The 25,046-nt window shown below is 39.2% G+C and overlaps 1 protein-coding gene across 13 annotated transcripts in view; it reads right to left on the reverse strand.

Annotated features, from left to right (window-relative positions):
* NFIA (nuclear factor I A) overlaps positions 1-25,046 on the reverse strand; it is a 373,135-nt gene that overhangs the window by 73,798 nt on the left and 274,291 nt on the right. For 12 of the 13 annotated variants that reach the window (XR_014235007.1, XM_082357481.1, XM_082357488.1 and 9 more), the window contains one exon: positions 5,709-5,837. Coding sequence is in view for 12 of the 13 variants with exons in the window: in XM_082357481.1 (XP_082213607.1) it covers positions 5,709-5,837 (129 nt within the window). In the remaining variant the exon portion in view is untranslated. Of the gene's footprint in view, positions 1-3,419; positions 3,474-5,708; positions 5,838-25,046 lie in introns of all 13 variants that reach the window. The other variant, XM_082357482.1, reaches the window with a different exon arrangement.

Here is a 25,046-nt window from a genome sequence, read left to right on the forward strand (position 1 = left end):
AGTAGCAGAACACCTTGTACACTGTAAGTGCTTGATAAATACTTGCAGAAGAACGAACGGGTCCCCAGACAGTAATGAGAGTCTGCAAGCTAATTTCAATATTTAAAAAAAAAAAAGCCAAACTGACCTCAAAAGTTGTCTTTGAAGTGACTCGCACCTACCCGAAACCCTGCGTTTACCAGTAGCAAGGATTCAGGGGCTCATAAAAAATGTCAAGTGATCTGTTTATGGCTGTTATTAAAAAAAAACTCAGTGTGATAACACGGGTTATGTCATGCTTATCGAAAGATCTAAATGGCTATGTCATGTTTTTGACTAATAAAAATTGTGAAAACAAACTAATTGTTTAAATAAATGCAGTTGATTTCTCCCAGTGGTAGAGAAAAAGGTAGAAACTGCTGATATGGTGAAAAAAGGCACAGCACTGGAGACTAGATTTCTAGTCTTGGCTCTGGCCAACTCAGATGTCACATTTCTGTGAGTAATGGGAACTACGCTGCTGATTGCTAGCCAGCGTACTTCTCCCCTGTTTACCTACTTATAAAGCCCCAATTTTATACAGAGCAGCGATATGCTCAGCTAAAAAACCCTAGATTTTCCAGCCTCCCTTGCAGCTAGAGGTGATTGTGTGGCACAGTTCTGATCATGCTGTGTAAGATTCTATAAAAGGTGGCAGAATGAGCTGGCAGGCACTTCTTGCCCTTGTCGGTTCCCTTCTTTCTGCTTGGATTGCAGATGCATGGAAAGAGGGTAGTGGCATGGTCACAGCATGAGGATGAAAACGACCCATTAAAGCATGGGTAAAAGAAGAAATCTCAATCCTTGATGGTGCTTTGGTGACACCATGACGGTCCTGAATCATGTATTTGTTTCTATATGAGAAAAATACAACCTGCTTAGTCCGACTTTCAGTTACTTACAGCCAAACACATACTTAGTGGATACAGGGAAAGGATTAAACCAGAAGATTCTCAGAGCACTATTCTGAAATTCTATGGCTCCAGATGAAGCTCAATCAGTGCTTATTTGCGATTACTCTCAACCTCTGCCTCACAACGTGTATAGTGCAGGCCCCTCCCTGCTTCTCAATCCCGAAAGCACAGAGTTGCCTTACCTAGTGCTGAGCATTTAAATTAAGTATCATTCATTATCTTGTTTTTGAAAATAGCAGAGACTTCAGGCAGAAACATAAGTTTCAAGGAGACAAACTTTCAAGAAGTTCGAAAATATCTCTGATGAGTACTCCAAATAATTATCAAAAAGAGTTAGGCTCTTTTAAATCATCAGGCAAACCTACAACTCTTAAAAAGGCAAAAGGAAGAAAAAGGATTTTTTTCTCCATTATCATGAATAAGATAAATTGTCATGATTAAATACTTTATTATGGTTGAAATTTTAAGTACTGGTAAAAGAAAGTCTTTGAAAGCCCAGTTGTTCAGCTTGAAGTGCGCAATAATTGTAATAATGTATAACAACGTACAAATGCCCTTACTGAAACTTAATCTCTTCCCCACTCCCTAGGACATTCCATAATTTTTAACCCCTTCACCTAATTTTAACTACATAGGTGGCAAAGTATTACCCCCATGATACAGATGGCCAAACTGAGGCCACAAGGTTAAATGATTTATCAAAGCCATAAAGAAAGCCAATATCAGAGAAGGGATTCATTTTAAGAAACCACATGTCTCTACCTTCACAAGGTAAATAGGAAAGTGATTAGAATAGCATAAACTAAGAAAAAACATAGCTTTTAATAGCAAAGCCTTACTTCATAATCTTGCAAAAGCTTTCTTTGGATGAAAGGCCATCGTTCTTCCTCATCTTTAACATTCCTCATAAAGAAGTACTATATAAACTATTATCCTTTGTTACCCTTTGTTCTTCTGAAGCAATGACAATCTGCCAGTGTCAGGGAGGGGATGAATGTCTCTTGTGTACCTTTATGTGCAACTTGAGTACTTTTTATTCATTCAAGCAATATTTGAGCATATTTGAGCATTGTGCATGAGACACAATGAAGATACCAAAAAGCACACATTAGAGATTCTTCCTCTCAGAGGTTTTGCTCTAGAGGAGGGACAAGACATGTACATTAACTAACAAAGCAAGACCATGTCGGTGGAGGGAATGTGCAGGCGTGAAAGTCTCCCGGAGTCTGCGGAGTGTGAGATGATGGCGGCCTGGGTGGAGCTGAGCAGGTTTCAGGTAGAAGGTGGTACCCGAGCTGGTCTTAGGATGGGCAATATGTGGACAGGCAAAGGCAGGAGAACAGCATGAGATTTTCAAACCCTGGATGAAAACGGGTGATTTAATTGTTTGTATGACCTGAGTACATACTCTACTTCCAGGCACTGTGCTATTGACTGCAAATACATGATTTCATCTACTCCTTCGATAATACAATTCTCTTGAGGTTGAGATTAGGATCTTCAATTTATAGATGAGGAGCCCATGGCTCCAAGAAAGAAAGCGATGTGCTAGGTTCTCACAGTTGGTGAAAGTGGTAGAGACAGGATTCAAATACCAGTCCATTCGACCCCCCGAGTTTTTGCACTTACCCACTCCCTTCAAGGCTCTATTTTTCTGCCTCAGCTTTACAATCATCAAAGAGAGGTTTCCTTTTTAAAAGGTGGCCACCAAATTTCCAAACATAGATAATTTTTGCAGTGAAAAATGGGGTCATTGTTTTTTCAGTGAGGAGATCTTGCTTTTCTGTAGCTCTGTTAAAACACCGCCCTTGGCCTGGGCACTGAGGTACGTTACAAAGCTACTGCTTACTAACTGGTGTTTGTCTAGTCAAGGTAGTCCCCCGCGAAATTTTAAGGAAGGCAGCAGAAGTTTTGCAATCTAGGTGCTATCCAGAGGTGACTATTCCACGTAACTCTGAACAAGAGTGTAGTAAACAGCCTCTCCAGTGCCCCAGGATCCTGATAAAGGACACACCTTTCTCTTCTTCCTTTTGAAGCTGGATCATCTGTCTGGATTTTCTAATGATTTATCACTTCAGACTGTGGTAACTCCTTACAATAAAAAGAACATGTGCGGTTGAATTCTCCTTTATGTCCAATGTCTCATTTATTCCACACTGGCTCCCTCGGTCAGACTCTCCTCCTTTAAATCCGGCCTCATCTTCCTAAAATATCAACTCTTGCTCCCAGATGTGATGTCATTCCAAGCAACTAGTGCAACTAGCTTTCCAACTAGTTCAGAGAAGAATAACCGGGATTACGATACCTGTAGCAAGTATGTCTTAAATAATAAGCACCTGAATACCAACCTTTAAAAAGGTCTTAGCCCAAGAGTGTCTTATGTTAGTCTATCTCAATTCTGTGATGCTGCTGAAATATTTCATCTCAACTACCCCACTTCCCTTCACCAGACCACTAAGTGGGGCAGGATGCAATAAGAATGGGTACCTGAGTAGATTTCCCAGAAAGAAGAACTGAGGATGCTGGGAACCATCTTGAATTCTGGTGGAAAAAAAAGAATCTTTGGAATTCCATAATTCTTAAATTGAGCATCTTTCTGTTTTCCACATAAACAATTTCATGAGTATGAATAGATCAAAACTCACTGTCCTGTAGGCTAAGAAGGTCCCCTCTGGTTCAACCCAGTGTGGGTCATTTTAGCAAATGTGATTGTTTAGCGTGAAGAAAGCACCCAATCATGGCACCCACAGTAACTGCTAGAATCATTTCAGTAATTTCTAGAACTATGGTTTTAAGGCAAGACACACAGAAGGCATTCAGTATTTATTGAATAAATGATAACATATGCACATTGCTTTATGCTCCTCAAAGAGTCTCTACAAATATTGTTTTATTGTAGTTTCTGTATAAGAATATGAGGTTGGGAGAAAAAATTCATTCAGCAGTAGTATTGTTCCCATTTTATTGATGAGGATATTAAAAAATTCAGAAGGTAAGTGGAAAGGGAAAGAGGCAGCTTAACCAACTAACCTGATTGCTGACATTGCTGCTTCCCAATCCTTATCGCCCTGCTGCACCCATGAGTCTTTTCTTTGCTTGGAATGCCCTCCATTCATGAAAGCAACTTTTAAGATTTGACTTCAATGTTATGTACACTTTGAAGTCTCTTTATTTGATATAAAGTGATAAGTAACAGTGCATTCCACATCATCTTCTAAATGCTTATTTTCCTGCACTAGATGATATGCTCTATGAGGACAGAAACCACTGATTTCCCAGTGTCTGTATAGTGACAGGTACTCATTAAATCCTTGTTTAATGGATGAAGGAACCTCCATAGTTCCCTCCTCTGAGGCCCTACAGAACTGTCTGCTTTTAACATTAACTTAGCATTTAGAATGTTAACCTGACCATAATAAAGATGAGAAACGTCACATGCCTTATCTCCCTGAGACCAAAAATCTTCTGACTAAAAGGGCTTTGTATTTCTTACTTCGCACCACAGTTTCAATGCTTAAGGAATGTTGACAACGAGGAAAATATCATACTGCCCCATTTAAAGAGACTCATTCTGGGACCACATAATCCCATTCAGATGCAAGGTTTTCAAATTAGGAAAAAATACATATATAGCTTCTCTGATTGTACCACACACACTCTCACACACAAGTGAAATAATTAGGGATCTTGAGAAAGTTCCGTCAATGATCGCAAGATGTTCAAAGATGGGGCAAGTGAGCATCCATAATGGTGGACAGAGAAACTGCTTCACACAATAGTCAGAATACTTATTTTCTTCAGTGTGATTTCTGCACGTGTGCATTGGCCAGCCCTCTCAACTGCCATATTTCCCTGAGATGCACAGAGTATTCATAAAGGGATTCAGATTTGTGGCACTCACATTGAGATTAATGCAAGAAACATCAGTTTCCCCAGGCGTATGTCAAAGTAGACAAGAGACCATAACTTTCTAGGATGTTTTATGATACCAGCTGGTAGATCACAAACCTACCTAAACGAAAATCTGATGGGAGAAAGCAAATGTGGTTACAATTATTCGTACTCCTACTGTGGGAGTTTCATAAACAAACTAATAAATATTTTCATCTTGCAATAAGATCAAGTTAAGTGATTTGCTGACATTCTCTTGAGGTTTAAAGCTTGTCTTTAATGTGAAATACAAATCATATTTCTTGTGGACACATTTTAATAATAAACTTAAAAGCACATGAGACAAAAATAATGAAAACATTGCAATGAAAACCAGACAAACTATCTACCACTTCAAAAGGAGGGAATGAAGATGGCTCGTCAACACAGTGATTGCAGACAACCTCAATGCAAAATGCCACATATTGAAATCAGGTTTCAAGGAAAGGGAATCAGCAGGGGTGAGAGAATGAAAATAAGCTATTGCTTGAAAAGAGGTAATCGACTACACAAAAATAAACTACCTAACACACGCACACAAATACACACAGATGTGCGTGCATGTGCCCCTCGTACAATTTGTAGGACAGATTTGATTTTGGTTTAATTCAAATTACCTCCCACCTCTTTTCAACATCCCACCAGCAAAGAAACAGGTAAGGATCAGGGTTTGATGCCAAATCTCTTGGGTCCCTACCATTCCAAAGCAGCCCCCGAGGATAAGAAATTAGAACACTTGCTGCCTTTAGGACCACTCTGGGGGAGCCCTCATTGTCTCTCATTTTGCTACTCTGGTCCCAAGGTTATGATCTGAGCACAATCAAGGGTGCCTGTGGAGCAGCTCACCTCTGGGTCCTGTAATGACAGGTCGGTGATGCTGTGTGAATGCCGTTCCCAGGGAGGAGGTCTGCGAAGGGGAGGGGCTGCTGAAACCAGACTTCTCCGACTTCTTCAGTGTGGTTGGAGATGGCATTCCTGGCAGGAAGGATGGATTGACAAGCACACTTAAATCACGGAACAACAGTTTAAGCAACCTAAAAGATTAAACTTAAAAGAATTTAAAAAAGAAATCTACCTGTGAAGGGAAAATTTGTTTTGAATTGGTTTGAATTTGTCATAGGAACAAACAGGTGACAGAACGGTCCCCTGATATCAGCATAGAGTTGATTTCAACTTACTCTCCTAAATCGCAGCCCATTTTGGGGTTACTGATCTTCTCTAATTACGGAGCACCACTTCCCCAGTGCTTCCTGAAGTTGCTGTCTGAGCCAGTGGCCTTTCGGACCCTTTGTAAGGAAGGTTATAGAAGCATATGAGGACCTCATATGCAATCATCTTATCTTGCCAGCTACTTTACTTCAGTGTCAAGGCACTCTCTCCACATTTTATACAATTTAGCTATTTTAACATTTAAAAAACCCTCATCAATGGTAACTCAGTTGCTCATCCAATGAATAATTTATAATAGAAAAAAAAGAAAAGGTAAAAGTTAAAAAATAAAAGTTAAATGGTTAAATAAGGTATAACCAATGCAAATAACACTGTAAAAGAATAATGACAATGGAAAGATATTTAATGACATGAAATAAAGACATGGAAAGCAATTACAAAATAGGATATTATACAATGATGCCATTTTAAAATGTATTTCTATGTACAGAGAAAGAACTGGAAAGAAATATGCATAAACTATAACAGTAGATCTCTCTGCATGTTGGATTTGAGTGATTTTCACTGCTTCTTTTTGCTTACTTGTTTTTTCTATGATGAACATATTTTATTTTAAGAAAATAAAAGCTTGTTTTTTTAAAAATAGTATTTTTACTATAGTCTAAACTTTTCATAGCATTTCCAGCATAGGAAATGCTTTGGGAAGAAAATAATGGGAAAATGGTCCCTTGTAATTACTGCACCTGTAATGTTCTCAGCAACTACGCTGACACACACAACTAGAGGCATCTATCAGTTTGGTAGGGTGCCAATTAAAACAATGAAAACTTGGATATAAAAATAAAGGAAATGACTCCTAGTCTCCACATCACAGGAAAAATTTGGGCTCTTTTAAATTTGCAGCACAAAATTGGTCTGATTTCATGTTAAAAGAACCAAATCTCATTTTACTTATACATATCTACAAGTATTATGTTCTGCCTATGACTAGAGAATTATTTGGGTGAACTGGAAAAATAAGTAATAAAAATAATAATGATATTAGCATGTAAATGTTATCGAGTACTTGCTAAATTCCATGTACTATTCTAAGCACTGTATAGGTATAGATCTATTTAGAAATTTAGTTAGTCTAAACATGTCCTTGTTATTTCTAATCACAGATTTCCTTAATGAAATTCTACAAGACAACCTTCAAGTGTGACCACAGATTCTATAAGGAGAGAGAACAGGTCTGCTTTGCCTGCCTCTATTTTCAGGCTATCTAACAAAGAGTCTAGAACATACCAAGTGGCCTGAAAAGATATGTAAACTACCTGTACAGTTCTTGGCTTTATCTGTGGCTTTACTAAGAGATGCCTGGACAGAGCAAAACTTGGGGTTTTGACCCTAAGAAAGAAACAAATTGCAAATCGGCAAGCACATTTGCATAGTCAGACACAAGGACAACATGAAGTGGTGTGTGATTTCACACGAGCTAGACAAATCCAGATCAGATACGTTCTACAGATCAATATGTGTGTGATTTGAATTAGAAACAAGTCACTAAGTGACTTTAGCTATATTTGTTTGCTCGCTGAATCAGTAACCAAAGACATGGCATGCCAATGTCCTAACATCGTTAGGCCAAATTGAGATTTTGGATCAACGTCCATTACGAGTAACCTAACCTAAGGTATCATCATGTAATTACATCACAGAAGAGATTTCAAATTAAAAAATGAAAGGAAAGAAATAAAAAGCTCCCAAATGTAAAGAAATCTCCCAATTCATTCAAAACTCTTCTGTGCAAGGCAATTTTTAGGCTTCCAACCAGTCCACTGATTTAAACTCAGTCAAATGCCTGAATTATGTGTCATGGAACAGAAATAGAATAGAAAATGAAAATGTCAAAACTTTTGAGATGGCAGAATTTTTTCCAGATGATGGAATTGATGATGAAATGCAGTATCTGAACTAATCTTATTAAAGAAAGCAAATGGCTGGACTCAAGGAAAAGTCATTTCTTTGAAAAGTTCACGTTTTCCAACCCATGCAATTCTAAATACGTCAGAAATGTTGACATGATTTAAACCCACCACTTAACACTTAACACTTTTAAAAGGGGAAGTGGAAGTTAAATATAGACAATAAGCATCAAAATGCTTATCAAGTTAGTAAATGGATTCAAAATGATCAAAATTTAAATCCTCTTTGAAAGGGTTAAAGAGAGAAGAAATACTGTCTGCATACAAGAAGAACAAGCCAAACTCTGTACAATCTTCTAAATTTATCACGGTCAAGTAATATGAACCCCAAGGCTGTCACGAATCTCAAAATTACTTTGTGTTTTCAATTTTTAAAGACTCATATTAAGCATGTTTCCTTATTATTTACTTATATGTTCTCCATATGCATAATGTATGTTTTGGTTAATTTGCTTTGTATACTTAATTGACCAAATGAAGTTTCAAAATGCTAGTCAACTGCTTTATGTTTAAAGCTAGACAACGTTAATCCTGGCTTTTATTTTTGAAATCAAATTTGGTTTCTGTATGTTACTTTAAAAATAAACTCCTTGTTAAAATTTCTTTTACCAAATAGCTATGCACAACTGTTACACAATTACTGCACAGATTGACTGATTGGCTTTCTCTTAATGAGTCAAAATTTTGATTTCAAACTATTTTTTAGAAGTATCAGATTTTAAAAAAAAATTATAAAGTAATGTGACACGTTTTTCTGGAACAAACAAAATATTACTTCAAAGTTCCTTTCAATATGTAAAAATAAAGAATTATATAGAACTGGAAGCAGAAATTTAGCATAATGTTTTGTTTCAATGGGACATTCCCAGAGACCTTCAAGATGGCGGAAGAGTAAGATGTGGAGATCACCTTCCTCCCTACAAATACATCAGAAATACAGTGGAGTGGAACAACTCCTACAGAACACCTACTGAACGCTGGCAGAAGACCTCAGACTTCCCAAAAGGCAAGAAACTCCCCATGTACCTGGGTAGGGCAAAAGAAAAAAGAAAAAACACAGACAAGGGCTTCCCTGGTGGCGCAGTGGTTGAGAATCTGCCTGCCAATGCAGGGGACGCGGGTTCGAGCCCTGGTCTGGGAAGATCCCACATGCCACGGAGCGACTTGGCCCGTGAGCCACGGTTGCTGAGCCTGCGCGTCTGGAGCCTGTGCTCGGCGGCGAGAGGCCGCGATAGTGAGAGGCCCGCGCACCGCGATGAAGAGTGGCCCCCGCACCGCGATGAAGAGTGGCCCCCGCTTGCTGCAACTGGAGAAAGCCCTCGCACAGAAACAAAGACCCAACACAGCCATACATACATACATACATACATACATAAAAAAAAAAACAAAAAAAAAACACAGACAAAAGAATAGGGACGGGACCTGCACCAGTGGGAGGGAGCTGTGAAGGAGGAAAAGTTTCCAGACACTAGGAAGCCCCTTCACTGGCGGAGACGGGGGGTGGCAGGGGGTGAAGCTTCAGAGCCACGGAGGAGAGTGCACCAACAGGGGTGCGGAGGGCAAAGCGGAGAGATTCCCACACAGAGGATCGGTGCCGACCAGCACTCACCAGCCTGAGAGTCTCGTCTGCTCCCCCGCCGGGGCAGGCGGGGGCTGGGAGCTGAGGCTCCGGCTTCGGAGGTCAGATCCCAGGGAGAGGACTGGGGTTGGCTGCATGAACACAGCCTGAAGGGGCTAGTGGGCCACAGCTAGCCAGGAGGGTGTCCAGGAAAAAGTCTGGACCCGCCTAAGAGGCAAGAGACCAGTGTTTCGGGGTGCGTGAGGAGAGGGGATTCAGAGCACCGTCTAAACCAGCTCCAGAGACGAGCACGAGCCGCGGCTATCAGCGCAGTCCCCAAAGACGGGCATGAGACGCTAAGGCTGCTGCTGCAGCCACCAAGAAGCCTGTGTGCGAGCACAGGTCACTATCCACACCTCCCCTCCCAGGAGCCTGTGCAGCCCGCCACTGCCAGTGTCCCATGATCCAGGCACAACTTCCCCAGGAGAACGCACGGCACGCCTCAGGCTGTTTGCGATGTCATGCCGGCCTCTGCTGCTGCAGGCTCGCCCCGCATCCGTACCCCTCCCTCCCCCCTAGGCCTGAGTGAGCCTGAGCTCCCTAATCAGCTGTTCCTTTAACCCCGTCCTTTCTGGGCGAAGAACAGACACCCTCAGGTGACCTATATGCAGAGGCGGGTCCAAATCCAAAGCTGAACCTTGGGAGCTGTGCGAACAAAGAAGAGAAAGGGAAATCTCTCCCAGCAGCCTCAGAAGCAGCGTATTAAATCTCCACAATGAACCTGATGAACCCTGCATCTGTGGAATACCTGAATAGACAACCAATCATCCCAAAATTGAGGCGATGGACTTTGGGAGCAACTGTAGACTTGGGGTTTGCTTTCTACATCTAATTTGTTTCTGGTTTTATGTTTATCTTTGTTTAGTATTTAGAGTTTATTATCATTGGCAGATTTGTTTATTGATTTGGTTGCTCTCTTCCTTTTTTGTTTTTATATATAGATATATATATTTTTTCCTTTTTCTCTTTTTGAAAGCATGTATGTATATGCTTCTTTGTGTGATTTTGTCTGTATAGCTTTGCTTTTACCATTTACCGTAGGGTTCTGTCTGTCCGGGTTTTTTGTTTTTTTGTTCTTTAGTATAGTCTTTAGTGCTTGTTATCATTGGTGGATTTGTTTTCTGGTTTGGTTGCTCTCTTCTTTCTTTCTTTCTTTTTTTTTCTTTTTTAAAATTACTTTTAAATTTTTAATAATTATTTTTTATTTTAATAACTTTATTTTATTTTATTTATTTCTTTTTTTCCTCCCTTTTCTTCTGAGCCATGTGGCTGACAGGGTCTTGGTGCTCTGGCCGGATGTCAGGCCTCTGCCTCTGAGGTAGAAGAGCCAAGCTTAGGACATTGATCTACCAAAGACCTCCCGGCTCCATGTAATATCAAATGGTGAAAGCTCTCCCAGAGATCTCCATCTCAACGCTAAGACCCAGCTCCACTCAATGACCAGCAAGCTACAGTGCTGGACGTCCTATGCCAAACAACTAGCAAGACAGGAACAAAACCCACTCATTAGCAGAGAGGCTGCCTAAAATCATAAGAAGGTCACAGACACCCCAAAACACACTACCGGACGCAGTCCTGCCCACCAGAAAGACAAGATCCAGCCTCATCCACCAGGACACAGGCACTAGTCCCCTCCACCAGGAAGCCTGCACAACCCACTGAACCAATCTTACCCACTGGGGGCAGACACTAAAAACAATGGGAACTACGAACCTGCAGCCTGTGAAAAGGAGACCCCAAACACAGTAAGTTAAGAAAAATGAGAAGACAGAGAAACACACAGCAGATGAAGGAGCAAGGTAAAAACCCATCAGACCAAACAAATAAAGAGGAAATAGGCAGTCTACCTGAAAAAGAATTCAGAGCAATGATAGTAAAGATGATCCAAAATCTTGGAAATAGAATGGAGAAAATACAAGAAACGTTTAACAAGGACCTAGAAGTACTAAAAAGGAAAAGAAAAATGATGAACAACACAATAAATGAAATTAAAAATTCTCTGGAAGGAATCAATAGCAGAATAACTGAGGCAGAAGAACGGATAAGTGACCTGGAAGATAAAATACTGGAAATAACTACTGCAGAGCAGAATAAAGAAAAAGGAATGAAAAGAATTGAGGACAGTCTCAGAGACCTCTGAGTCTGGGACAGAGGGGACAATATTAAATGCATCAACATTTGAATTATAGGGGTACCAGAAGAAGAAGAGAAAAAGAAAGGGACTGAGAAAATATTTGAAGCGATTATAGTTGAAAACATCCCTAATATGGGAAAGGAAATACTTAATCAAGTCCAGGAAGCACAGAGAGTCCCATACAGGATAAATCCAAGGAGAAACACACCAAGACACATATTAATCAAACTATCAAAAATAAAACACAAAGAAAAAATATTAAAAGCAGCAAGGGAAAAACAACAAATAACATAAAAGGGAATCCCCATAAGGTTAACAGCTGATCTTTCAGCACAAACTCTGCAAGCCAGAAGGGAGTGGCAGGACATATTTAAAGTCATGAAAGGGAAGAACCTACAACCAAGATTACTCTACCCAGCAAGGATCTCATTCAGATTCAATGGAGAAATTAAAACCTTTACAGACAAGCAAAAGTTAAGAGAATTCAGCACCACTAAACCAGCTTTACAACAAATGCTAAAGGAACTTCTCTAGGCAGGAAACACAAGAGAAGGAAAAGATCTACAATAACAAACCCAAAACAATTAAGAAAATGGGAATAGGAACATACATATCAATAATTACGTTAAATGTTAATGGATTAAATGCTCCAACCAAAAGACACAGACTAGCTGAATGGATACAAAAACAAGACCCATATATATGCTGCCTACAAGAAACCCACTTCAGACCTAGGGACACATACAGACTGAAAGTGAGGGGATGGAAAAAGATATTCTATGCAAAGAGAAATCAAAAGAAAGCTGGAATAGCAATTCGCATATCAGACAATATAGACGTTAAAATAAAGACTATTACAAGAGACAAAGAAGGACACTACGTAATGATCAAGGGATCAATCCAAGAAGAAGATATAACAATTGTAAATATTTTTGCACCCAACATAGGAGCACCTCAATACATAAGGCAAATACTAACAGCCATAAAAGGGGAAATCGACAGTAACACAATCATAGTACAGGATTTTAACACCCCACTTTCACCAACGGACAGATCATCCAAAATGAAAATAAATAAGGGAACACAAGCTTTAAATGATACATTAAAGAAGATGGACTTAATTGATATTTATAGGAAATTTCATCCAAAAACAACAGAATACACTTTCTTCTCAAGTGCTCTTGGAACATGCTCCAGGATAGATCATACCTTGGGTCACAAATCAAGCCTTGGTAAATTTAAGAAAATTGATATCGTATCAAGTATCTTTTCCGACCGCAACACTATCAGACTAGATATCAATTACAGGAAAATATCTGTAAAGAATACAAACACATGGAGGCTAAACAATACACTACTCAATAACCAAGAGATCACAGAAGAAATCAAAGAGGAAATCAAAAATACCTAGAAACAAATGACAATGAAAACACGACGACCCAAAACCTATGGGATGCAGCAAAAGCAGTTCTAAGAGGGAACTTTATAGCAATACAATCCTACCTCAAGAAACAAGAAATATCTCAAATAAACAACCTAAACTTATGCCTAAAGCCATTAGAGAAAGAAGAACAAAAAAAACCCCATAGTTAGCAGAAGAAAAGAAATCACAAAAATCAGATCAGAAATAAATGAAAAAGAAGGAAACAATAGGAAAGATCAATAAAACTAAAAGCTGGATCTTTGAGAAGATAAACAAAATTGATAAACCACTAGCCAGACTCACCAGGAAAAAAAGGGAGAAGACTCAAATCAATAGAATTAGAAATGAAAAGGGAAAAGTAACAACTGACATGGCAGAAATACAAAGGGTCATGAGAGATTACTACAAGCAACTCTATGCGAATAAAATGGACAACCTGGAAGAAATGGACAAATTCTTAGAAAAGCACAACCCTCCGAGACTGAACCAGGAAGAAATAGAGAATATAAACGGACCAATCAAAAGCACTGAAATTGAGACTGTGATTAAAAATCTTCCAACAGGAGAACAGCAGCCCGCTTGCCGTGCATCAGCATGCAGCCCCGCCTCCCATGGGGACCCGGCCTGAGGAGCAGGGGCTGGAGCTTCGAGACTAGGGCAGCCCAAAAGTACCAGTGGATAACTTCTCCATCGGTGAAGGAACCATCCAAAGCTGCTAGACAGAAAAAGAGAACTATAATTTTGGGAAGTGGTCTAAAAGTAAAAGCTACTATTAGAATTGATGTCCAGTGGAGCCCCAGAACAGAAGCAAAATGAATATTCCATTTCACATTGGCAACACCAAAGGAGATGATGCTTTAGAAAAAAGATTTCTTGACAAAGCTCTTAAACTCAATATGATCTCCCTGATAGGGCATAGACATTTTTATCATCCCAAAAGGAAACTCTATACCCATTGAGAAGATACTACTTTGCTCTCTCTACCAGGCCCTGGAGACCACAAATCTGCTTTCTTTCTCTATGGATTTACTTACTCTGGATATTTCAGATAAATGGAATCATACAATGTGTGACCTTTGTGTCTGGCATCTTTCACTTAGCATGATGTTTGTGAGAGTCATCCACACTGTAATATGTATTAGTATTTCATTCCTTAAAAAACTGTTTTTGGCCGTGTAATTGTTTGATATTTAATTGCTCCACTCCTTTTTATGATTGAATTACTATTCCACTGTATGTATGTGCCACAATTTGTTTATTCATTCATCCATTGGTGGACATTTGGGTTGTTTCTATGATTTTTCTGTTGTGAATAGTGCTGCTATAAACATGTGTGTACACAGAAAAAAAAAAAAAAATCTTGCAACAAACAAAAGCTCAGGACCACAGGGCTTCACAGGCAAATTCTATCAAACATTTAGAGAAGAGCTAACACCTATCCTTCTCAAACTCTTCCAAAATATAGCAGAGGGAGGAACACTCGCAAACTCATTCTACGAGACCACCATCACCCTGATACCAAAACCAGACAAAGATGTCACAAAGAAAGAAAACTACAGGCCAATATCACTGATGAACATAGATGCAAAAATTCTCAACAAATACTAGCAAACAGAATCCAAGAGCACATTAAAAGGATCATACACCATGATCAAGTGGGGTTTATCCCAGGAATGCAAGGATTCTTCAATATATGCAAATCAATCAATGTGATAAACCATATTAACAAACTGAAGGACAAAAACCATATGATCATCTCAATAGATGCAGAAAAAGCTTTTGAAAAAATTCAACACCCATTTATGATAAAAACCCTCCAGAAAGTAGGCATAGAGGGAACTTACCTCAACATAATAAAGGCCATATTTGACAAACCCACAGTCAACATCATTCTCAATAGTGAAAAACTGAAACCATTTCCATTAAGGTCAGGAGCGAGACAAGGTTGCCCTCTCTCACCACTATTATTCAACATAGTTTTGGAAGTGTTAGCCACAGCAATCAGAGAAGAAAAACAAATAAAAGGAATCCAAATTGGAAAAGAAGAAGTAAAGCTGTCACTGTCTGCAGATGACATGATACTATATATAGAGAATCCTAAAGACTCTACCAGAAAACTACTAGAGCTAATCAATGAATTTGGTAATGTAGCAGGATAGAAAATTAATGCATAGAAATCTCTTGCATTCCTATATACTAATGATGAAAAATGTGAAAGAGAAATTAAGGAAACACTCCCATTTACCACTGCAACAAAAATAATAAAATACCTAGGAATAAACCTACCTAAGGAGACAAAAGACCTGTATGCAGAAAACTATAAGACACTGATGAAAGAAATTAAAGATGATACAAACAGATGGAGAGATATACCATGTTCTTGGATTGGAAGAATCAACACTGTGAAAATGACTATATTACCCATAGCAATCTACACATTCAATGCAATCCCTATCAAATTACCAATGGCATTTTTCACGGAACTAGAACAAAACATTTCATAATTTGTATGGAAACACAAAAGACCCCGAATAGCCAAAGCAATCTTGAGAAAGAAAAACGGAGCTGGTGGAATCAGGCTCCCTGACTTCAGACTATACTACAAAGCCACAGTAATCAAGACAGTATGGTACTGGCACAAAAACAGAAATATAGATCAATGGAACAGGATAGAAAGCCCAGAGATAAACCAACGCACCTATGGTCACCTTATTTTTGATAAAGGAGGCAAGCATATACAATGGAGAAAAGACAGCCTCTTCAATAAGTGGTGCTGGTAAAACTGGACAGCTACATGTAAAAGAATGAACTTAGAACACTCCCTAACACCATACACAAAAATAAACTCAAGATGGATTAAAGACCTAAATGTAAGGCCAGACACTATAAAACTCTTAGAGGAAAACATAGGCAGAACACTCTATGACATAAATCACAGCAAGATCCTTTTTGACCCACCTCCTAGAGAAATGGGAATAAAAACAAAAATAAACAAATGGGACCTAATGAACCTTACAAGCTTTTGCACAGCAAAGGAAAACATAAACAAGATGAAAAGACAACCCTCAGAATGGGAGAAAATATTTGCAAATGAAGCAACTGACAAAGGATTAATCTCCAAAATTTACAAGCAGCTCATGCAGCTCAATATCAAAAAACAAACAACCCAATCTAAAAATGGGCAGAAGACCTAAACAGACATTTCTCCAAAGAAGATATACAGATTGCCAACAAACACATGAAAGGTTGCTCAACATCACTAATTATAAGAGAAATGCAAATCAAAACTACAATGAGGTATCACCTCACAGCAGTCAGAATGGCCATCATCAAAAAATCTACAAACAATAAATGCTGGAGAGGGTGTGGAGAAAAGGGAACCCTCTTGCACTGCTGGTGGGAATGTAAATTGATACAGCCACTATGAAGAACAGTATGGAGGTTCCTTAAAAAACTAGAAATAGAACTACCATATGACCCAGCAATCCTCCTACTGGGCATATACCGGGAGTAAACCATAATTTTAAAAAAGTCATGTACCACAATGTTCATTGCAGCACTATTTACAATAGCCAGGACATGGAAGCAACCTAAGTGTCCATCGACAGATGAATGGATAAAGAAGATGTGGCACATATATACAATGCAATACTACTCAGCCATAAAAAAAAACGAAACTGAGTTATTTGTAGTGAGGTGGATGGACCCAGAGTCTGTCATACAGAGTGGAGTAAGTCAGAATGAGAAAAACAAACACTGTATGCTAACAGATATATATGGAAACTAAAAAAAAAAAAAAAAAAGGTTCTGAAGAACCTAGGGGCAGGACAGGAATGAAGACACAGATGTAGAGAATGGACTTGAGGACACGGGGAGGGGGAAGGGTAAGCTGCGACAAAGTGAGAGAGTGGCATGGACATATATATACTACCAAATGTAAAATAGATAGCTAGTGGGAAGCAGCCACATAGCACAGGGAGATCAGCTCAGTGCTTTTTGACCACCTAGAGGGGTGGGATAGGGAGGGTGGGAGGGAGACACAAGAGGGAGGAGATATGGGGATATATGTGTATGCATAGCTGATTCACTTTGTTATAAAGCAGAAACTAACACACCATGGTAAAGCAATGATACTCCAAGAAAGATGTTAGAAAAAAAAAGGGACATTCTCTCCTATTGATTGCTATAAAAACCCAATGGTGGTAAACAGAATAGGAGATGAATTTCAAGAAGCATTTTGGCTTGCCATTGGCTTTCTAACAACTAGACTTTCTGAATTTCTCTCCAATTAGCCATTTTTCTAAGCTATCTGAGTCATTTCAAATAGTGTTCAATGGACAAAGGCAAATGTACATGAAATTCTAGTCTTTCAGTGATTCTGTTCCCTGGAGGCAGTTGTGAGTGAAAGTACAGGCCAAGTACAGTATTCACAAAGATTCTGTTAGCTTCATCATTGATATTTGTGGTAGTCAGATTTCTAAGAAGATCCCAAAGTTCCTGGCCCCTTGGTTGCATACTTTGTATAATCCCTTCCCCTTGAATGTGGGTGGTACCTGTGAATAAAATGGATGCCATTCTTGTGATTAGGTTGTTATATTGCCAAGGGGAAAGAACTTTTGTGAATGTAATTAAGGTCCCTAACCAGGTGACTTTGAGTTAGTAAAGGATTATTATGCTGGGTGGGCCTGCCTTCATCAGATGAGTCCTTCAAAAGAAGCATTAGGGACTTCCCTGGTGGCACAGTGGTTAAGAATCTGCATGCCAATGCAGGGAACATGGGTTCGAGCCCTGGTCCGGGAAGATCCCACATGCCACGGAGCAACTAAGCCCGTGCACCACAACTACTGAGCCTGTGCTCTAGAGCCTGCGAACCACAACCACTGAAGCCCGCACTCCTAGAGCCCGTGCTCCGCAACAACAGAAGCCACTGCAATGAGAAGCCCACATGCTGCAACAAAGAGTAGCCCCCGGTCGCCACAACTAGAGAAAGCCCGCACACAGCAATGAAGATCCAACACAGCCAAAAATAAATAAATAAATAAACGTATAAAGAAATAAAATTAAAAAAAAAAAAAGAAGCATTAGAAGTCAGAGAGATTCTCTTGCTGGCTTTGAAGTAGTAAGCTGCCATGTGATAAAAAGGCCTGTGAGAAGGTCACATGGCAAAGAACTGTAGGGACCTCGAGGGTCTAAGTGGGGCTGTGGCTGACAGCTTTAAGAAAGCTGGGACCTTAGTCTTAAAGCTACAAGGAACAGAATTCTACCAACAATCGCGAGCATGTGCAAGAAAACCCTAAGCTCCAGAAAAGAATGCAACCTGGACAAAATTTTGATTGCAGCCTTGTGAGTCCCTGAGCAAAGGGACCAGTTAAGCTGTGCCCAGACTCTTGACCCATGGAAACCATGAGATAATAAATGTGTGTTGTTTTGTTTTAAGCTAAGTTTGTGGTAATTTGCTATACAGCAATAGCAGACTAACATGATATTCAAATATAAGACTACTGTTGATGCTAGGAATGGGTGTATTAGAGATGCCTACTCTGCACTAATTAATCTCTAGACATCCAGAAGCTTCCATTATTTTTAGCAAGTCTGTCCTAGCAGTGAGGTATTCCATTAGCCTACACTCACCCAGAGAAAACGGTAAGACACCTTCTTAGGAAAGAGGCTAACAAATAGTGATTTCCAATGATGTAAACACTTTCTATTTCCTCCTGATTCTTTCAAGAAACATCAATAATAAAATGAGATCAAATGATATGAAAAAATTCAAAATAATTCTTGAGGTCTCCTATAACAAATCAAGGGTTTTTTTGGGGGAGGGGGTACTTTTTGCTGTGACCTGATGTAACAAAAAGAATACACAGGGGAAAAAATCATAATCAATTTCAACTCCCCCTCTCACCCAAATCATGAGATTTACGAAACACTTTGATCAAGAACTTTACAGTGACAATTGTGAAGCAAATCCTACAGGAATGGTAAGAAAGTACAATGCTGTTCTTTGCTTGAGAAAGCTTCTAAAAGGGGATATGTTTTAGGAGTCAAAGGACCTACAGTATTAATGGGAAGGGGGGAAGAAGGCAGAGATCACAATAAACTATAATTATTCCAGTGACAATGGAACAACATGCTGGATTTTTAAAGAGGAGGTGACAAGTTAGGGTTAGTATTTATTTTGTTAGAGGACTTAGTCAAAAATCCACTGTCCTGTGAAAATAATCCCTGGTTAATGCTACTCAGGACAGCAGGACCTTATCTTGTCTGTTGTAGGAGTTTGGGTGATGTAATTCCAGTTGTCAGAGAAGATTTAACTGGTATATGTTTCTTTCTTCAAAGTATCAAAGTCAAGAACAGAAAGGTTAGGGGACTTCCCTGGCGGTCCAGTGGTTGAGACTCTGAGCTCCCGCTGCAGGGGGCATGGGTTCAATCCCTGGTCGGGGAACTAAGATCTCACACGCCTCGCGGCATGGCCAAAAAAAAAAAAAAAAGAAAGGTTAGTTTCAATACTGTTCATTTATAGTCACAATCTGTTTGGGAGAAACCAGCAAACTCTGCACTTTCATTTTAAAATCCAATATATAAGCTGGTTAGAGAGGACCACAAAATGCTGTTTAAGTTCGTCTGTTCATGTTTGACTTCAGACATTCTTCTGTTTGCTGTCATGATCGAATTCCCAATGACCTATCTTTACCGCTTTACCAGAACAACTATTACGCTAAACCTAAAGGTTATTGGAAGCCTTCATCCACCTAGGAGCCTCAAGAGAGCCAGGATGCAGCTAAGGAGATGGTTATCAAATTCCTACATACTGATCATTTCCAAAAAACAGACTGAGAATAATAAAAGCCGCAAGTGATGGAGTTCCTACTATGTACCATGTACTTACAAATCCTTACATTTTCATCTCAGAATGGTAGGTATTACTATCCTACCTACCTATAACTTAATGTCACAGAAAGTAGATATCAAGGATGTCAAGCAACTTGCTCAAGATCATACAACCATTCTTTGCTGTACACCTGTAACTAGCACATCATTGTTAATCAACTATACTCCAATATAAAATAAAAATAAAAAAAAAAAGATCATACAGCCATTAAGTGATAATTCCAACCCAGGTCTCTCTGGTTCTAAAGCTTGGAAAATGTCACACTCCCTCATGTAGTTTCCCTTGTATACTATAAAAAGTGTCCTATTTAAGTCAACAAAATATATTCATAGTTGAAGTTTCTAACATGGTTATCCAAAGAAAAAAATCAAAGAAAGTTTGTATCAGCTGCAAACAAATATGCGAAAAATAAAAACTACTCTGAAGTACAGTACTAAGAATCACCTTGTCTTACATACCAAAGGTTTTTCTTGGCCTTAGTAGGAATCAGTATTTTATTAAATATACTCAATGTATTACCAGTAATTCTAACACAGAACCTCCAAAAGAAAAATATCACACAGACTTAGAAGAAGTCTTCTAATAGATAACGACCCAAAGATGTTAAATTGTAGAAGAGTAAATACATTTAATATGTACAATAGGTCTCTTGCCTATTCAACGAGTGGCTTTCTCTACAGCCTCCTGCGAATGACAGCAGAAAGGATCACAATTTTTCTTTTAAGAATCATTGACATCTTTCAAGCCTAGTCTATATGATAATGCAGAAATACCTCATGTAACCAGAGGTAAAGTCTAACACACAATTATTAAGAATTCAGTAAGTCTTGACATTAAGGGAGGCCTCTGAGTTACTAACATCAGTGTCAAAGTAGGCAACTAAGTTGAGGCATTTTACTCAGAGGAAAGTGCAGTTGTACAGAAACTAAGGGAAGTATTTCAAGGAAACGGCTGTGATGGATTGCGGTGAAGGCTGTTGAGAGGTCAAGTATAATGAGAATAAACGAGCACCAGGAGAGTGAGAGAGTGAGGCACATGGAAGATGGGTTAGAATGGCTTGCAAAAATCAACGGGAAGGGAAGAAGCAGGGACAATGGCTGTAGTCAACTCTCTCATAAAATTAGTCTGTAGAGGGGAGCAGAAAATTAGGGTAGTAGCTTTAGGGAGCTGGAGGGAAGCAAAGCAGAGCTTTCTGAAGATGGGAGACAATAAGGCATGCTGGCCTTCTGATGGGCATGTCTAGCAGATGGGCAGAAGGCCATGCTTTGGTGGGAGGATAATTGAGGGAGCAAAGTCCCGGAGAAGGTGAGAGGTCACAAGATTAGTACGTGGAGGAGCCAGGATTTGAACCCAGCCAGCCAAAACTCTTCCTCCTTTCAGTGTACTACTCCACCCAGATGCCTACTTCTGAAAAAAGTTCCCATTGTCTATCTGTCTTACTGGTATAAACAAGCTGGTTTAAAATAGAGCTTATTAAGGGTATGTAAACATTTTTCTCCAGCCTAAATGACATGCTGACTGCTGTCGTACTGTTCTCTGTACATCTGGGCCTTCAGATTCCTCTGTACCTCCAGGTCTAAGTGTGGGGAATGGATACGCCAGTCAGGTCTGTCAGACTAATTGTGCCGGCATAAACTGCAGTGCCATTTCTCAAGCACAGGATGAAAGGTGAGGACCAGTACCGTATTTTGCAAGTCACCTACCACCAGCAAATTTACGCTCAGACTCATGGTTTCCAGACGCAGAGCACTGCCCCACTCTCTAGCAGCTGCCCCCCAGGCAAGAACTGGACCGTCCTAGGACCATTTCAGCTATACCTTATGATGAGATCATCTCCAACCATGATGCTAAATAAAGGCTGTGCTTGGATAGATTAATCCCACAGTTAAAGAACCCTTCTGTTCCTGTGGGTATCAACACACGCTGTGTGACAGGAGGAAGTACTTCAAGATACTGTATTCATCTTAGATTTGTGTCCTAATGATAAAATCCATTAGGGTTCATACTAATGTAATTTATTATGATTAACACACTCAACAATAAAAAAGGTAAAACATTCAGATGATTTTGACTTTTAACCCTTTTCACTGAATAAAAATGTTTTAAAATCATTTTTATGATGGAGAGAATAAAATGAAAGTTAATATAGCTTCTGAGGTTTATCCTTCTTGCTCTATATGCAACTATTTAAAATGAGCTAAAAGGACCCCCCCAAAGAATTACCACATCATAAAGAAGTTCAGGTAATTTAAAAGGCTTGGACACAAGTGATTTCTTCAATTTTTAAAAAATGGGAGAATGGAGTAAAAATTATATGGATTATTCAAGAGAAAAGAAACGATGAGTTCTCTAATGTATTCCAAATGTTCACTTGTACGTGAAAATTTACAACCAGAGAGAGTAAAAAGAATAGACACAAGGAAAACGTCATACAAAAAATCTAGTTCCTATAAACAGAACTACCATACGACCCAGCAATCCCACTACTGGGCATATACCCTGAGAAAACCATAATTCAAAAAGAGTCATGTACCACAATGTTCACTGCAGCTCTATTTACAATAGCCAGGACATGGAAACAACCTAAGTGTCCATCAGCAGAGGAATGGATAAAGAAGATGTGGCACATATATACAATGGAATATTACTCAGCCATAAAAAGAAACAAAATTGAGTTATTTGTAGTGAGGTGGATAGACCTAGAGACTGTCATACAGAGTGAAGTAAGTCAGAAAGGGAAAAACAAATACCGTATGCTAACAATATATATGGAAACTAAAAAAAAAAAAAAAAAAAAAAAATGGTTCTGAAGAACCTAGGGGCAGGACAGGAATAAAGACTCAGATGTAGAGAATAGACTTGAGGACACAGGGAGGGGGAAGGTTAAGCTGGGATGAAGTGAGAGAGTGGCATGGACATATATATACTACCAAATGTAAAACAGATAGCTAGTGGGAAGCAGCCACATAGCACAGGGAGATCAGCTCGGTGCTTTGTGACCACCTAGAGGGGTGGGATAGGGAGGGTGGGAGGGAGGTGCAAGAGGGAGGGGATATGAAGATATATGTATATGTATAGCTCATTCACTTTGTCATACAGCAGAAACTAACACACCATTGTAAAGCAATTAGACTCCAATAAAGATGTTAAAAAAAAAATCTAGCTCCTGGGCCAACAATAAAGTCTCATGACTTTTTAGGGGATTCCCTCTCCTTTCAGGGTAAATACAGACACCCCAGTGTCAGGGCTAAAATTTTAAAATTGCATTTCATGCTCCATATACTTACGAGTTGGAGATTCCCTACCCATCCCATCTTCCCCTTAACTATCTCATCCTTCCATGTGTTCAGGGAAGGATTGATTTTGGCTCAACATAGCAATCACACACATTCACAGAGGACTGAGAATGAAGAAGAAATCACTGAGAAAACCAAACTATTTTCTTTGCATGAAAAATAAATATAGTACAATATAACATAATGTTTTATTCATTCTGCCTAGATACCCAGATGAAAAGTAAAAAAACTCAATCATACATATGTTTGGTTTATATCTGCCCTGTCCGATATGGTAGCTACTAGCCACATGTGGTTACTTAAATTTAAATTAATTAAAATTAAATGAATGTAAATATTCAGTTGCTCAGCATAGCCACATTTCAAGTGCTCAATGGGCATATCTGGCTAGTTGTTACAGTATTGGACAGTGCATATTTAGAACATTTGCATCATTGCAGAAAGTTCTATTCAACAGCTTTGGTCTATATGCCACCAAATAACTTTTTTACATTTTTGGTCCTGCTGTAGAACAGTAGATAAATCTTACTTTTATATATTTTTTCAGCATGTTTAACCCTCTTTTAAGTTGCAAAAGCAAAATATATGCACTATACAAATACAGAATTGTATAAAGGGGAAAAAAACAAAAGCTCTTTCCTCTTTATCTTCAACAACCTGGGGGTAACCCAGCGCTCAAGCTTGGTAAATATCCTTCTAGATACTCTTCTTCACCTACAATATTCATTTAGATGATGTGAAGTTAAGTGTTTATTAAAATATGTTCACTCTGTTAAAACATGATTGAAATCTTGGAGTCTAAGGTTCCTACTGGTAGAATTTAATTTGTAAGAGATGCATAGTCTGCGATGTTCCATGCTTGGGATATGCCTGCAATGGGAATCTATTAAGTCCTAACGTTCCTTGGATACAAGGAGAGCACCCATCACCTTATTTAAAGTAAAATTTGAAACTGATGGGAACATTTCATAGGGGAAAAAAGCAATATAATTTTAGGTCTCTTCAAATTGCTTGAACTGTGAAATCAAGTAATGAACACTAGAAAAGGTTCTGTCAGCTAGAATCTCAGCTTAGTGCAGTCAGCATTTTGTTGCTAAACCTTATTACGGCAAAGTATGTGATTTTTCACCTCTGCACTCTGTTCATCCCCACAAATAAACTACTTTGACCTCCACCTGTTACTTAGTGAAATCTGCCTGCCATCCTTCAATAACCCTATTCTTTGCCTTCAAAGGCCTTTGAGTCGTTGAGAAAGTGGGGAGGTAGAGCCGTGCAACGAACGGAGCGGATACCACTTTATAACTATGCGGTAGTTCATAGTTCAGGCTAGAAGCCCACAGAGCAAAAGGAAATGGATTTTTTAAAAAGGCAATGCCTGTGGATGCTGAAAGGGGGCAACACATTTCATCATTTTAACATTAAATTTTTCACTGAGACACGTTCTCTCTCGAGCTCTTGTTTAATGCAGAAAACGTCTGGCTTCTTCCTTATAAGAAAACCTCTCTCTAGAAGAGTCACGCCTTCATTTCAGTGAGATGAGCCAACAGGTCATTTCAAAGCTTCAGAATACTTCAAGTAGGTTTGTTATTCTGACAGTTGGCAAAACAAAATGAACCGCTAACCTCAAATGCAGCTTTGTGGATGCAAAAGGCCCACACTATTATTAAGCACTACTAAAACAAAC

The sequence above is a fragment of the Balaenoptera borealis genome (assembly GCF_965194805.1).
Source record: "Balaenoptera borealis genome assembly, chromosome: 1".
In the NCBI taxonomy this organism is placed as follows: Eukaryota; Metazoa; Chordata; class Mammalia; order Artiodactyla; family Balaenopteridae; genus Balaenoptera; species Balaenoptera borealis.